Here is a 12,945-nt window from a genome sequence, read left to right as displayed (position 1 = left end):
ATCTAAGTCAATTCCAGAGGCAAGAACATTAAATGTATTCGCACATTTCTGTCACACACAAACACATTCCACACTTACGATATTTTGTGGTTCTACGTTTTCATTTTGCATTGATGTAATTGGCTCTTTAACAAGCCAACAGGCTGTGAGAATACCACTTTCTTTGGTACCACTTAAGCAGTTTAGACTGACAGAACCCAGAAAGAGAGCGTAGATAGCTAAGACAAGGCAATGACCATAGACCAGCATGACCAAGACCTGTGTCAAGAACTGCAAGTCTACCTCCTGCCTCTAGACTACCTCAAATTCCACCTGCATTGTGCAGATGTGTACATGCTCAACTTTGTTTTGTGTTCGTGTAAGGGAAAAAAAAAAAAGAATTCTACCAAACATTCCGTGCTGCAGTACAATGAGGTGAGATTCAGCACTGAGATGTGGATCTACTACCAACATCGTTTCTTTTGCTGCCAGTACTAGGGGCGTCATTGCTCAAATGGTAGCGTTGTTGGCTTGTGGCCTAAGAAGTCACTAATGAGACGAAGACCAGGTCTTTAACTCTCACTATTTGAACTGCCTCTCTGTCACATAGTCCACAACCAGAGCCCGGCGGTGGCGTTGCAGGGATCACTGCAGGACCTCTGGGTGTCAGATATGTCAAACGTCCAGCTGCCAGGGCGCCCCGATGGGTTGAGGGGTGTGTCTCAGATGAGGCTATAAAACACAAGAGAGAAGGGCGTTCAGTCGCTAGAGGAGCATCCCGGGGTCAGACGGACGCTTCCCAGAGGTACGAGTCTCACCTTTTAATGCGACTTTTCCCTGCGACGCTGCATGAATGCTTGAAAAACGACATCCTCACGTGTCAGATCGGTGACTCTGGATTAAAACCAGCTTTGCTCGTGGGCTTGCGACTGAGTCTGGTGACATGCAGCAGGTCAGACTAATAGAAGGCAGTTCATCCCGACTTTTACCGAGATTAATGCGAGCCATAAAAACCGACGGATCATCTGATCTCACTCAACCCACAACCTTTACCTGGTGTCTCTACTAAAGCTCTGTTGATCCTCGGCTGCTGGTTGAATGCTGATGATAGAGTGTGAGGTAACCATGGAGTGGATGAAATTACATCATGAGATATAAACAAACTGACATGGAAATTAACATATTCATGCCGTTTGTAATAACAGAAGAATAATATTCATGCTCTGAAGGTATTTTACTGTTATCTTTCATTTGTCTGCAGGTCGGAACGCTGGAGAATCCTGATAAGGAGATGATGAAGAAGCTAACAAATGGAACGCCACAGAAAATCGAGAATAAAGGTTTAATAAATCTGGCTTTCAGGATTTAACATTCAGTTTTTAGGACCAATGGAAGTTTCAAATGCTATACTTGCTCCGAATTCAATTGAAATTTGACTCAAAATCTTTCCAATTATGTGGGAAATAAAATGAATTAAAGAGTAAAGAATTTACTGGAGATGAAAAAGTGGATCTTAATGGTTGTTAAAGAAGACACATTTCTCACTTTCAAAATCCTCTTCGAGAACTTTATTGAAAGAGACCAAAAGTCCCGTCTTATAAGAAAATACGAGCAGCACTTTCTGTTGAGAGACCATCCCATTAGCCACATTGTCCTTCAGAGACATCTAGCAACCCTTCCATCGACCAATAGGGACTCTCCTTACGGTAGGGTTGCAGATGCATGATTGAGTTTGTCATCTTTTGAATTATAAATAAACCTTCAGTGTCTTCCTAGCTTGATCTCAGGGACTACCGTTGGTGGTAAAATGGACGTCAGGCAATATAACCTTTTTGGTCATGGTCAGGTTCTGACCGTGGGAAGTTAAAGATATTAACCTGTTCCTCACCTTCCAGGTCCTGATAAAAATACGACGGCGGGCGAGTCTGAGGACAAACGAAGCTTCTGGGAGCCCAGCGCGTCCTTCTCCCTCGGCAAAGAGACCTTCTACTTTGCTGGGCATGACATCAGCATCCGGGAGTCCCTGGACACGTATGGTGCTCTGATCTGGCCTGGGGTCGGTCCCTTCACACTGTGACCATCTGATCCGAGGCTGGAGATTTAGGGTGTTTGTTTTTGTTCCAGGCGGTGGCTTTGTGTCAGTTCCTGCAGAACAACCAGCAGCAGGAGGACCTTATGGGCAAGTCAGTGCTGGAGCTCGGAGCGGGGACTGGTCTGTTGTCGGTAGTGGCGAGTCTGTTAGGTGGGTCATAGTCAGAGGTGGGTAGGTACCAGATGGAAGATGGTTAGGGTCTAAAATGGGGTCCTCAATGGGATTCAAAGTCGTATCCATTAGATATTGATGTGGTTCCCAAATTGAGCTCCTCGTTTCTCTGCTCAGGTGCTTCGGTGACTGCCACAGACCTGCCCGACATCTTGTCCAACCTGTCCTTCAACCTTCTCCGGAACACCAAGGGTCGCTCTCGCTACACGCCGCAGGTGACGGCCCTGACCTGGGGTCAAGACCTGGATCGAGACTTCCCCCACCAATCGTATCGGTACGACTACGTTCTGGCGGCCGACGTGGTCTACCCGCACAAGTGTCTGGACCAGCTCCTGGACACCATGAGCCACTTCTGTAGACCGGGGAGTAGGACTACGCTGCTGTGGGCCAACAAAAGCCGGTTTCCATCGGATCAGAGGTTCTTGGAGCAGTTAAGGAGCAGATTCAACGTCACGCTGCTGGCAGAGTTCCCTCAGGAGGAGGTGCGGATATTCAAGGGAACCGCCAAAGAGTGACCAGACCAGACTATTTAAGAAATTGTACTTGTTTATAGAGATTATGCTTAGTCGTTTCGTTTAGTCGATGTATGACTTGCTAATGAGCTAATGATACAATGAGCTTAGAGATTGAGAAACTGATTCTTGTTTTGTGACTTTGGGGGGAATACCAGTGATCAAGATGAGATAATGAACCGATATTACAGAGATACATGTTCAGAGTCATGCTGCCTGTTACACACAACTATAGACTTTTTTTTTGGCCTGTGACTTCAACTGTAAAAAAGATTTTTGGAACCTTGAGTGGTTGTGTTCGACACCCCTGTTACAATGTGTTATTGTCATCGTTAAATTAAAAATAATATAGAAAATAAAAAATGATGGTAGAAAATGATTTTTCTTACCTTGTTCGTAGAAAATGATTTTTCTTACCTTAACGTGTTTCAAGTTTCCTTTATAAATCAATTACTATGGAACAAATCAAAAATATATCGTACGAACCGATGAAAATTAACAATCACAACTGACAACTACCGGGATGTTGTTTGGTACGAAGAAATATTTTTTAAATGGTTTAAAAAAAAACACATGAATATGAATACAATGAAGGTAAGTACAGACAAAAATGTCTAAAACTCGAAACAAGATTCGTAATTTTAACTCAAAAGCATAGAAAAATGCTGAAATAATCAACAGCTAGACTGCTTCCGTGTTGCATAACTACACGTTTGAAACTGACGACCTGGAAAGTACATGTCAGTCAGTTAGGATGACACATTTCTGACGGTTATCCTAACTGACATGTTGCAATATCATAAAGGGTTCAAGCATTCAAGACAAGCATTCACACACAGACGACCAGCAGTCATTGATGAACCTGATTTTTATAACATTGACACTTTTCAAAATTTCAACTGAATGCCCTTAAAAAAACTGCTCAATCCAGACACAAACTACCTTCTCTAAACAATCCAAAGAAATCCAACAACAATTTCCACTCCTGGGGTAATAATCAGTAAACATCTACGATTGGGGGAGAAAAATGTTCAACAAAAAGAGGAGAAATGATTAGTTCCTTTTTCATTTTATTAGCAATCATGTTCATGTATGTTTAAAATAATAATGTACTGCATATATGAACTATTTATAAACTGTAACAAAGTTAGACTAACATCATCATTTAAAGATTTGCATTTCTGCTTCAGAAGTATGGAAGTGTATCAGTGTCACCAGAATATTTAATGGTCCAATTTAATGTTGAAAGTATTTTTTTAAAGGAAATGTTTGGTTATTTTTAAGAATTTAATCATTACTTTTCAAGTTGATGGGTCAAACTTTCAGCCAATCAGAATGGCCCTATTATAACATTTTATATTTAATTTAAGAGGCTGTGAATCAAATACTATTGAAATTATAATGTTTATTATAAAAAAAAAAATAGTCAAGTTTAGTTTAATAATAATTAATAAAACTAAATGCTTTAAAATTTCATTAAAAATGTCATTGAAAAAAACTAAATTTAATTAAACCATTCAGTTTGATGATGGCACTGATATACCTCCATACAGAAGAACCATGGCAGCATTAGTGAATTAATCTACATGACAGGGACACATCAGTGATGGGGTCATGGGGTCAAAGGTGACCACATGTGCGTCACAGACTTTAGGACACAGAGCAGGTGGAGGACTTGGGCTGCTCCAGGATGGACTCCCTGCGCAGGTCGTTGGGCACGGTGCCTTCAGGGCCCCAAAGGTTGAGCTCCCCGTAAATGCCCATGTCAATCATCTCCTCCTGCCACGGGATGGAGATGTTGCCCGAGGCGAACTCGTCAAAAAAGGTCTTGTCGGGATCCTCCACGGTCACGCCCTTCACGGAGGAGAACGCTCCGACGTCGTCCAGACTCTTGGCGTAGACCACTCGGGGGTCTGGTACGAACGGAGGGGGGAGGATCCCTGCATAAGAATATCTGGTTGAACTTTATCTACGTTCACGCTCTACTCTAAACCTTACAAGATGAATCAGATGATATTAACCTCTTTTTGGTAAAATTATTTTTGTAATTCACGTGTTAAAATAAACAAATTGACGTTAATCCATCTCATCTTTTTCCATTTGCATTTCTTTTCTAAATGGTCAATACATATTTGTGACGGTTTTATCACATTTCTGGTGTTTTAAGTAACATCTGAGTCTTTTAAGTAACATTGTTGGTCTTTTTAGTAACATTTGTGGTCTCGCTAGTCTAATTTGTGGTCTTTTTAGTAACATTTTGTAGTCTTGCTAGTCACATTTGTGGTCTTGCTGGTCACATTTGTATTCTTGTTAGTCACATTTGTGGTCACATTTGCGGTGTTGTTGTTCATATTTGTGGTCACATTTGTAGTCACATTTTTGGTCTTGTTGGTTACATTTGTGGTCACATTTGTGGTCACATTTGTGGTCACATTTGTGGTCTTGCAGGTCACATTAGTGGTTTTGCTGGTCACATTCGTGTTCTTGTTAGTCACATTTGTGGTCACATTTGAGGTGTTGTTGTTCATATTTGTGGTCACATTTGTGGTCACATTTGTGGTCACATTTGTGGTCACATTTGTGGTGACATTTATGGTCACATTTATGGTCACATTTATGGTCTTGTGGTCATATTTGGGGTCATACTTGGGGTCATACTTGGGGTCATACTTGGGGTCTTGTCGATCATATTTTTGGTCACATTTTTGTTCTTGTTGTTTACATTTGTGATCACATTGGAGGTCTCATTGGTGGTAACATTTAAGTTCTTGTTGGTCACATTGGAGGTCTTGGTGGTCACTTTGGTGGTCACATTGGAGGTCTTGGTGGTCACTTTGGTGGTCACTTTGGGGGTCACATTGGTGGTCACATTGGAGGTCACATTGGAGGTCACATTGGTGGTCACATTGGTGGTCACGTTGGTGGTCACATTGGAGGTCACATTGGAGGTCACATTGGTGGTCACATTGGAGGTCACATTGGTGGTCACATTGGAGGTCACATTGGTGGTCACATTGGAGGTCACATTGGAGGTCACATTGGAGGTCACATTGGTGGTCACATTGGAGGTCACATTGGAGGTCACATTGGTGGTCACATTGGAGGTCACATTGGAGGTCACATTGGAGGTCATATTGGAGGTCACATTGGTGGTCACATGTAAGTGTCATGACTGATGAGTTTGTGTTGTTGGTGAGTTACTTGTGCGACAGTGTTTCTGTCAGTTTTACGATTCGTTTAACTCGTTCTAAGACATAATAAAGTTCAACAGCAGCGAAGTAACTAAAAAACTATTTTTTCTCACCTGCGTTAAGTTTCCTCCAGTTGACGCTGCTGAAGAACAGGTGAGCTCGGATCTCGTCACAGCACTCGTTCTTGAAGCCGAGCCTCTTGTCCACCTCTTTGGCCAGCAGTCCGTCACAGAGGGTCTTGGCGTGCTCGCTGAAGTTCTCCGAGTACTCCACCACCCGAGTCAGCATCCTCTCCTTCATCTCCTCTCGCTCCACCTGAACACAGGACTCCAGGTCAGGATCAGGAACGAACATCGTTTCAACCACAAGGTTAAATCCTTCTGTATAGATCTTGCAAGAACAAGCTAGGTGCTAACTGCTACTAGCTAAAGGCTAACTGCTACCGGTTAACAGCTAACTGCTACCAGTTAAAGGCTAACTGCTACTGGCTAAAGGCTAACTGCTACCTGTTAATGGCTAAATGCTACTGTCTAACTGTTAACAGCTAGCTGCTACCCGTTACCGGCTAACTGTTACTGGCTAACTGCTAACAGCTAGCTGCTACCTGTTACCGGCTAACTGCTACTGGCTAACTGCTAACAGCTAGCTGCTACCTGTTACCGGCTAACTGCTACTGGCTAACTGCTAACAGCTAGCTGCTACCTGTTAACGGCTTACTGCTACTGGCTAACTGCTAACAGCTAGCTGCTACCTGTTAACGGCTAACAGCTAGCTGCCAACTTTATTGTCTTTATTCTGCTCTTTTGAAATATTTATTCAACATTAAAGTTAAAAGTTAAGTTAAAGTTAAAAATTATTCTTGATACCAGAAAACCTGGAAATAAAATACATTAAAATACTACAATTTAATCATGCCGCAATATTTCATTTGGTTTGATTTTATATTCGTTAATTTTATATACATTTCATTTTAATATTTATGGTAAACATATTTTTTATCACATTATTTAAAAAAAGAGAAAGAAATACAAATCAACCTTAACTTAATACAAAAATAATTGGATTCAATTATTGAACGTTTAAAAAAAATCTAATTAAAACAACAAAAGTTCTAACAACGTTTAAATAAAATATATAATAATCAAAACCTATAGAAATGACATTGAGTATTATTGAAAATATGAAGAGACCTTGAATAAAAAGGTCCAGAACCAGCTCTTCACCGACCTTCTCTCCTCGGTTCCTGAAGGGGTTCTTGGCGGCGATGAACTCGTAGAGCGTCACTCCCAGAGTGAAGTAGTCGACCGACGAGTCGTACTTGTCTCCCTTCAGCATCTCCGGAGCCATGTAGCCTGAAACACCGGCGCTGGTGAAATATGACGACTCGGCGGACGCCGGACTCACCTGGTGTCCCGGCGTAACCTTTGGTCATGGTCTTGCCCTCCTTCAGCTCCACAGCCAGACCCAGGTCAGAGATCCGCACGTTTCCTTCAGAGGACATAGTTTGGAACAAACAAGGTTTAATGACGTGATTTTATCTCTAGATGCTGCTACTTATAGTTATACTGTATATATTCATATTTAACCGGTTTTTTTTATTGTTAATTTGAAAATAAATAATTGTTTAACTCCATAAATATTTGAAAAGCTTAAATACAATCATTGTTTTTATTTTTATGCATTTGTTGGTTTTTGCTCAATATATATATATATATATTTTATTTACTTAAAGTTAGAATACAACAGCTGTTCAAAAACATGCATTTATAAAACTGGATTTTTTTGCGTGTGTGTGCTTGTTTGTTTGTGCATGTGTGTGTTTGTGCAAGTGTGTGTTTGTGCAAGTGTGTGTTGGTGCAAGTGTGTGTTGGTGCATGTGTGTGTTGGTGCATGTGTGTGTTGGTGCAAGTGTGTGTTTGTGCAAGTGTGTGTTTGTGCAAGTGTGTGTTTGTGCAAGTGTGTGTTTGTGCAAGTGTGTGTTTGTGCAAGTGTGTGTTTGTGCAAGTGTGTGTTGGTGCAAGTGTGTGTTGGTGCAAGTGTGTGTTGGTGCAAGTGTGTGTTGGTGCAAGTGTGTGTTGGTGCAAGTGTGTGTTGGTGCATGTGTGTGTTGGTGCATGTGTGTGTTGGTGCATGTGTGTGTTGGTGCATGTGTGTGTTGGTGCATGTGTGTGTTTGTGCAAGTGTGTGTTTGTGCAAGTGTGTGTTTGTGCAAGTGTGTGTTTGCGCAAGTGTGTGTTTGTGCAAGTGTGAGTTTGTGCAAGTGTGTGTTGGTGCATGTGTGTGTTGGTGCATGTGTGTGTTTGTGCAAGTGTGTGTTTGTGCAAGTGTGTGTTGGTGCAAGTGTGTGTTGGTGCAAGTGTGTGTTTTTGCAAGTGTGTGTTTGTGCAAGTGTGTGTTTGTGCATGTGTGTGTTTGTGCATGTGTGTGTTTGTGCATGTGTGTGTTGGTGCAAGTGTGTGTTTGTGCATGTGTGTGTTGGTGCATGTGTGTGTTGGTGCAAGTGTGAGTTTGCGCAAGTGTGAGTTTGCGCAAGTGTGAGTTTGCGCAAGTGTGTGTTTGCGCACGTGTGTGTTTGCGCATGTGTGTGTTGGTGCAAGTGTGTATTGGTGCATGTGTGTGTTTGTGCAAGTGTGTGTTTGTGCAAGTGTGTGTTGATGCAAGTGTGTGTTGATGCAAGTGTGTGTTTGTGCAAGTGTGTGTTTGTGCAAGTGTGTGTTTGTGCATGTGTGTGTTGGTGCATGTGTGTGTTGGTGCAAGTGTGAGTTTGCGCAAGTGTGAGTTTGCGCAAGTCTGTGTTTGCGCATGTGTGTGTTTGTGCAAGTGTGTGTTGGTGCATGTGTGTGTTGGTGCATGTGTGTGTTGGTGCAAGTGTGTGTTTGTGCAAGTGTGTGTTTGTGCAAGTGTGTGTTGGTGCAAGTGTGTGTTGGTGCAAGTGTGTGTTTGTGCAAGTGTGTGTTTTTGCAAGTGTGAGTTTGTGCAAGTGTGTGTTGGTGCAAGTGTGTGTTGGTGCAAGTGTGTGTTGGTGCAAGTGTGTGTTGGTGCAAGTGTGTGTTTTTGCAAGTGTGAGTTTGTTTGTGTGTACGTGTGTTTGTTCGTGTGTGCGTGTGTTTGTGCATGTGCGTTTGCATATAGGTGTGCGTGTTTGTTTGTGCTGGTGTTTGTGTATATGCTTTTGGACATTGACATGCTTGTGTTTGTGTTTGCACGGGTGTGTGTTTTTGCGTGTTTGTGCATGTGTGTTTGCACGTGTAGGTGTGTGCTGGTGTTTGTGTAGGTGTTTGTGTTGGTGTCTCTGTGTGGTTATTGTTTCTCAAACAAATTATTTTGTTCACTCAGATTAGAAATCCAGCAGTGATTGACAGCTGTATAACAGCATTACAATACTAATTATTTAAAAAAAATAATTTTGTAAATAATTTCTATTTAAAAAACTTTCTATTTTTTTCTATTTGATAGTTAAGTAACTTAATAATTTATGCGTTCAAAGTTTGGATTTGTTTTTAAATACATTAAATACAAATTTACAAACAATTTTAATACACATTTAAATTAAATTAAACAAAAAAGTTCAACCTTTTAACATTGAAAAAATAACTTGATTCTTAAAAAACATTCAAATAAAAACAGCGTTCATGTGAAAGTTACCGTCATTATCCAGCAGCACGTTCTCTGGCTTCAGGTCGCGGTAGATGATCCTCTTCTGGTGAAGATGCTCCAGACCTTGAATGATCTGAGCCGCGTAGAAACAAGCGCGAGCTTCGTCGAAGCCCGGGTTGTTCTCGTCCACCAGGTAGATGTGGTACCTGTGAGGACAAATGATGAGCACGATTTGTTTTCTATAGCATAACAACGAAATATAACAACTGTAAAAATACCTAAGTAAACATTCCGCAAGGATGAGGATCAGCACCTCATAGTTCAAGACAAGGAAGAACTCATCCAGGAGTCACATGAAGCCCCTTGTCTGTTTTATTGTATTTTGTGGCGAGTGTGGTCGAGGGATTTTCTAATACTGTCAAAGTGAGTCCAACAACAACAAAACAAACTTTATTTAAACTATATTTCCCTTTTTGCTGTCGTTCCATACAGATATTATAATTTATTTTAGTAAATGTATTTAGGTATATAACTTATAAATAAATGAATTTGAAATAAATGTAAACGTTTGGTCTGTAGTATTTTGCCAATATATTTAAGACTCAAAAAAACATTGAAATTGAGTATCTTTAAACTAAACATGCATAATAATAAAATAAATAACAATATTTTCATAAAATAAATATAAATACATATTTTTTACATTTTTTAAATTAAATTATATTAGTTTTCTACATTTACTATCATACTAATGTGTTAATTTAATTATAATTGCATAATCATAATTTGAAGAAGCAATATATTATTAAAAAAAAAAATGTAATGAATAAATGTTTATCCAAATTAATGTGTTATGTAACAAAATGTACTTATATTGGTATATTTAAATTAAACGTAAAGTTAAACAGAATAACTATTTTCATCATATTTTATCATGCTGTGGCAGAATTATATCTTATTTCTTTTTTCAAGAGTTTTATTTTTACATTTACCGTCATAATCAATGCGTTGTCATTTTAATAAGAATATCTTATTTATAAATAAATAATCTACAAATCACTGATTTAAGATTATTTTATTACATATTATGGCAGAATTCTACGTCTCCATATTATTTTTATAGTATTACTTTTTCCCCTCCGTTTGTACTTGTTTTTAGAATCGTTTTTTAATTTACTATCCTAATAAGGTTTTGATATTTTCTCTCTTTAAGTCCTGATGAAATGTATTTACTCACATCTGACCTAAAGTATCTAAAATTCATCTTAAAATTTGACACGTCACTGGATGAGATTCATCCGTTTCCATGGCAACTTTTTTTTTACAACTTTTTTTTAATTTGTGCTTCAATGTTATTCATGAGTTATTACACAATAAACAGAAGGAATTACGTTAGTGTTTAAATTAAAATAGTTGACTTTTGTTTCGAGAACAGTCGCTGCTTCTCAGCTCTGAATATACTAACGTGTGTGTGTGTGTGTGTGTGTGTGTGTGTGAAGACGCAAAGATTCTTGCGAGTTTAAAAGTTCATTACGGTGCTTCTGGATGCAGGAATGCGTGTGTGTGTGAAATTACTTGAGATCTCCTCCATTCATGATGGTCATGACCAGACAAAGCTCGTCTTTTGTCTGGAAAGCATAAGCCAGAGAAACAATGAAGCGACTGTGGACCTTCTCCAGGATCCGCTTCTCCACCATCGCCCCCTGGAGGACAGAGTTGGTAGCGATTATAAACATCATCAAAAAAATACTTTTAAAAACGATTTTCACATTAAATGTATTGCTGATCTTTAAATACACTTAAAAAAAAATTAAGTTTGTTTATAATTTAACTCAACAAGGCAAAATATGGTTTGTTTGTATTTTATATATTAGCATAAAGCAAAGCTTTTGTTTTGTTGGATTAAGTTTAATAATAATTATTGATATGATTGGGAATTTTAATACAAAAAATGAACACCGAAAATAAAATATTTCAGTGCAATCATGTTTTGATATTAATCATAAAATGTATTCCTTAAACTATTAAAAATCAATTAAAATTCATTAAATTACGCTTTTCAATATACTTTTTAATAAACTCAAACTACACTTTAGATTAAACTTCCTACAGTTTATCCTTCAATCCATCTTTAAAAAGGTAAAACGTTAACAAAAAAACTCTCTGAAAGGATCCATAACTCTCCCAGAACACACTTTGATAATAGAACCGTTTATTTAGTGTAGCGCGCGACACAAGTCATCTTTCTTCTTCACTCGTCCCGTTCTCCGACGCCCTCTACGGGCCGGCGTCCCCTGTGCGGTAACAGCGACTTGTCAAGGGCGAGATTAAGTGTTGCCAAGGAGTTCCATCCCGAGGAGCTTTCCTCTAAAGCTGCAGTAATCAGTCTATGGCGGTCTTAGTGTTTAATAATTCCCGATAAATCCATACGAGACAGAAGTAGGACAACAGATGTTTTCGTAACTTTCTTAAGCTAATAGTTTAGCTTCAGCGGTTACATCTAGGGAGACAAAAAGTTGGTTCCCAAATTTTAACCGGTCACTCGGCAGGTCAAGGTACTTCTAGTTACTGGTTACCAACATTTAGAAAAAAAAAAACGTGTCAGCCATACTTTCTTACCTCGTAGCCTTTCCTTTTTTTCAGCCTCTTCTTGTTCAGTTTCTTACAGGCGTAAAGTTTCCCGGTGGCCTTCATCTGACACGCCGACACTTCCCCGAACCCGCCTTTGCCCAGCACGCGGAAGTCCAGGAACCAGTCCGTGTCCATGGGTTGCATCTCCAGCCACTTCCACTGCAGCAGCCTCTTCAGGAACATGCTCTCCAGGTAGAAGGTGTAGGGCGCCTCTCGAAGGTAGTCCAGCGTGGAGGTCAGGGCGGCCGCGAACAAATCGTCTCCCACGGCCTCCAGCGCTCCCTTCACTTTGGTCACGACCTCCTCGGGCAGGAACGGGCAGGAGTGTTTGGCCGAGGAGTCCATGTAGCGCTGGACAATCTTGGAGGCCTTGGTGGCCCGATCCGAATCCTCCGCCAGATCGTATTCCTCGACGTCCTTCCATAGGCGGCAGGCCGGGATGTACTCTTTGTTGGCGTTGAGGAACTCCCTGAAGAGGCGCTTCCCGATGGGCTGCTCCACGCAGATGGACTCGAAGGACAGGTCCAGGGTGTCCCGGAGGTCCTCGCACACCGTGATGTGGGGCAGCTTCAGCCGGGAGTGGTACTTCTTGTCGCGGGCGGCCGTCGAGTTGGTGCCGTCGATGCTCCCGCGGGCATTGATGTAGGCGGAGTTGGCGACCACCGTGGTCAACCCCCCGATATCCATGGCACTGGTGGGCGCTTTAGTCGAGACGACGTGGGAACATGGTGCGCACGAAGAAGTGGGACGGTTCAGGAAGGTGGACCAGAGT

At 40.8% G+C, this 12,945-nt stretch overlaps 2 protein-coding genes across 2 annotated transcripts; one reads left to right on the top strand and one right to left on the bottom strand.

The window, feature by feature from the left end:
- Positions 1-409: 409 nt before the first annotated feature.
- Positions 410-2,757, top strand: mettl21cb (methyltransferase 21C, AARS1 lysine b). The gene is made up of 6 exons (XM_087804594.1): positions 410-414; positions 590-917; positions 1,241-1,319; positions 1,875-2,035; positions 2,104-2,221; positions 2,360-2,757. The coding sequence occupies exons 1-6, from the start codon at positions 410-412 to the stop codon at positions 2,755-2,757; spliced, it is 1,089 nt and encodes a 362-aa protein (XP_087660720.1).
- Positions 2,758-4,379: 1,622 nt separating this feature from the next.
- LOC148068310 (rhodopsin kinase GRK1-like) lies at positions 4,380-12,860 on the bottom strand. Its single transcript, XM_087803616.1, has 7 exons — positions 12,162-12,860; positions 11,118-11,245; positions 9,591-9,748; positions 7,350-7,433; positions 7,173-7,297; positions 6,059-6,260; positions 4,380-4,694 (listed from the first exon to the last, which is right to left on the bottom strand). The coding sequence occupies exons 1-7, from the start codon at positions 12,858-12,860 to the stop codon at positions 4,405-4,407; spliced, it is 1,686 nt and encodes a 561-aa protein (XP_087659742.1). The 3' UTR covers positions 4,380-4,404.
- Between the last annotated feature and the right edge of the window lie 85 nt (positions 12,861-12,945).

Source organism: Callionymus lyra, chromosome 12 (assembly GCF_982586985.1).
Source record: "Callionymus lyra chromosome 12, fCalLyr1.hap1.1, whole genome shotgun sequence".
Lineage (NCBI taxonomy): Eukaryota > Metazoa > Chordata > Actinopteri > Syngnathiformes > Callionymidae > Callionymus > Callionymus lyra.
The sequence above is the reverse complement of the archived record's forward strand: the minus strand, read 5'-3'. Positions and strand labels throughout refer to the sequence as shown.

What these genes read in the sequence shown, in the direction of transcription:
- LOC148068310 (XM_087803616.1), bottom strand. Translation starts at nt 12,860, where the DNA reads ATGGATATCGGGGGGTTGACCACGGTGGTCGCCAACTCCGCCTACATC. An exon ending in ATGAATGGAGGAGATCTCAA is followed by an intron (nt 9,749 to 11,117) that starts GTAATTTCACAC and finishes TTGTCCTCACAG; the next exon opens with GTACCACATCTACCTGGTGG. An exon ending in CTGGAGGAAACTTAACGCAG is followed by an intron (nt 4,695 to 6,058) that starts GTGAGAAAAAAT and finishes ATTCTTATGCAG; the next exon opens with GGATCCTCCCCCCTCCGTTC.
- mettl21cb (XM_087804594.1), top strand. An exon ending in ACAGAAAATCGAGAATAAAG is followed by an intron (nt 1,320 to 1,874) that starts GTTTAATAAATC and finishes CTCACCTTCCAG; the next exon opens with GTCCTGATAAAAATACGACG. An exon ending in GTGCTCTGATCTGGCCTGGG is followed by an intron (nt 2,036 to 2,103) that starts GTCGGTCCCTTC and finishes TTTTTGTTCCAG; the next exon opens with GCGGTGGCTTTGTGTCAGTT.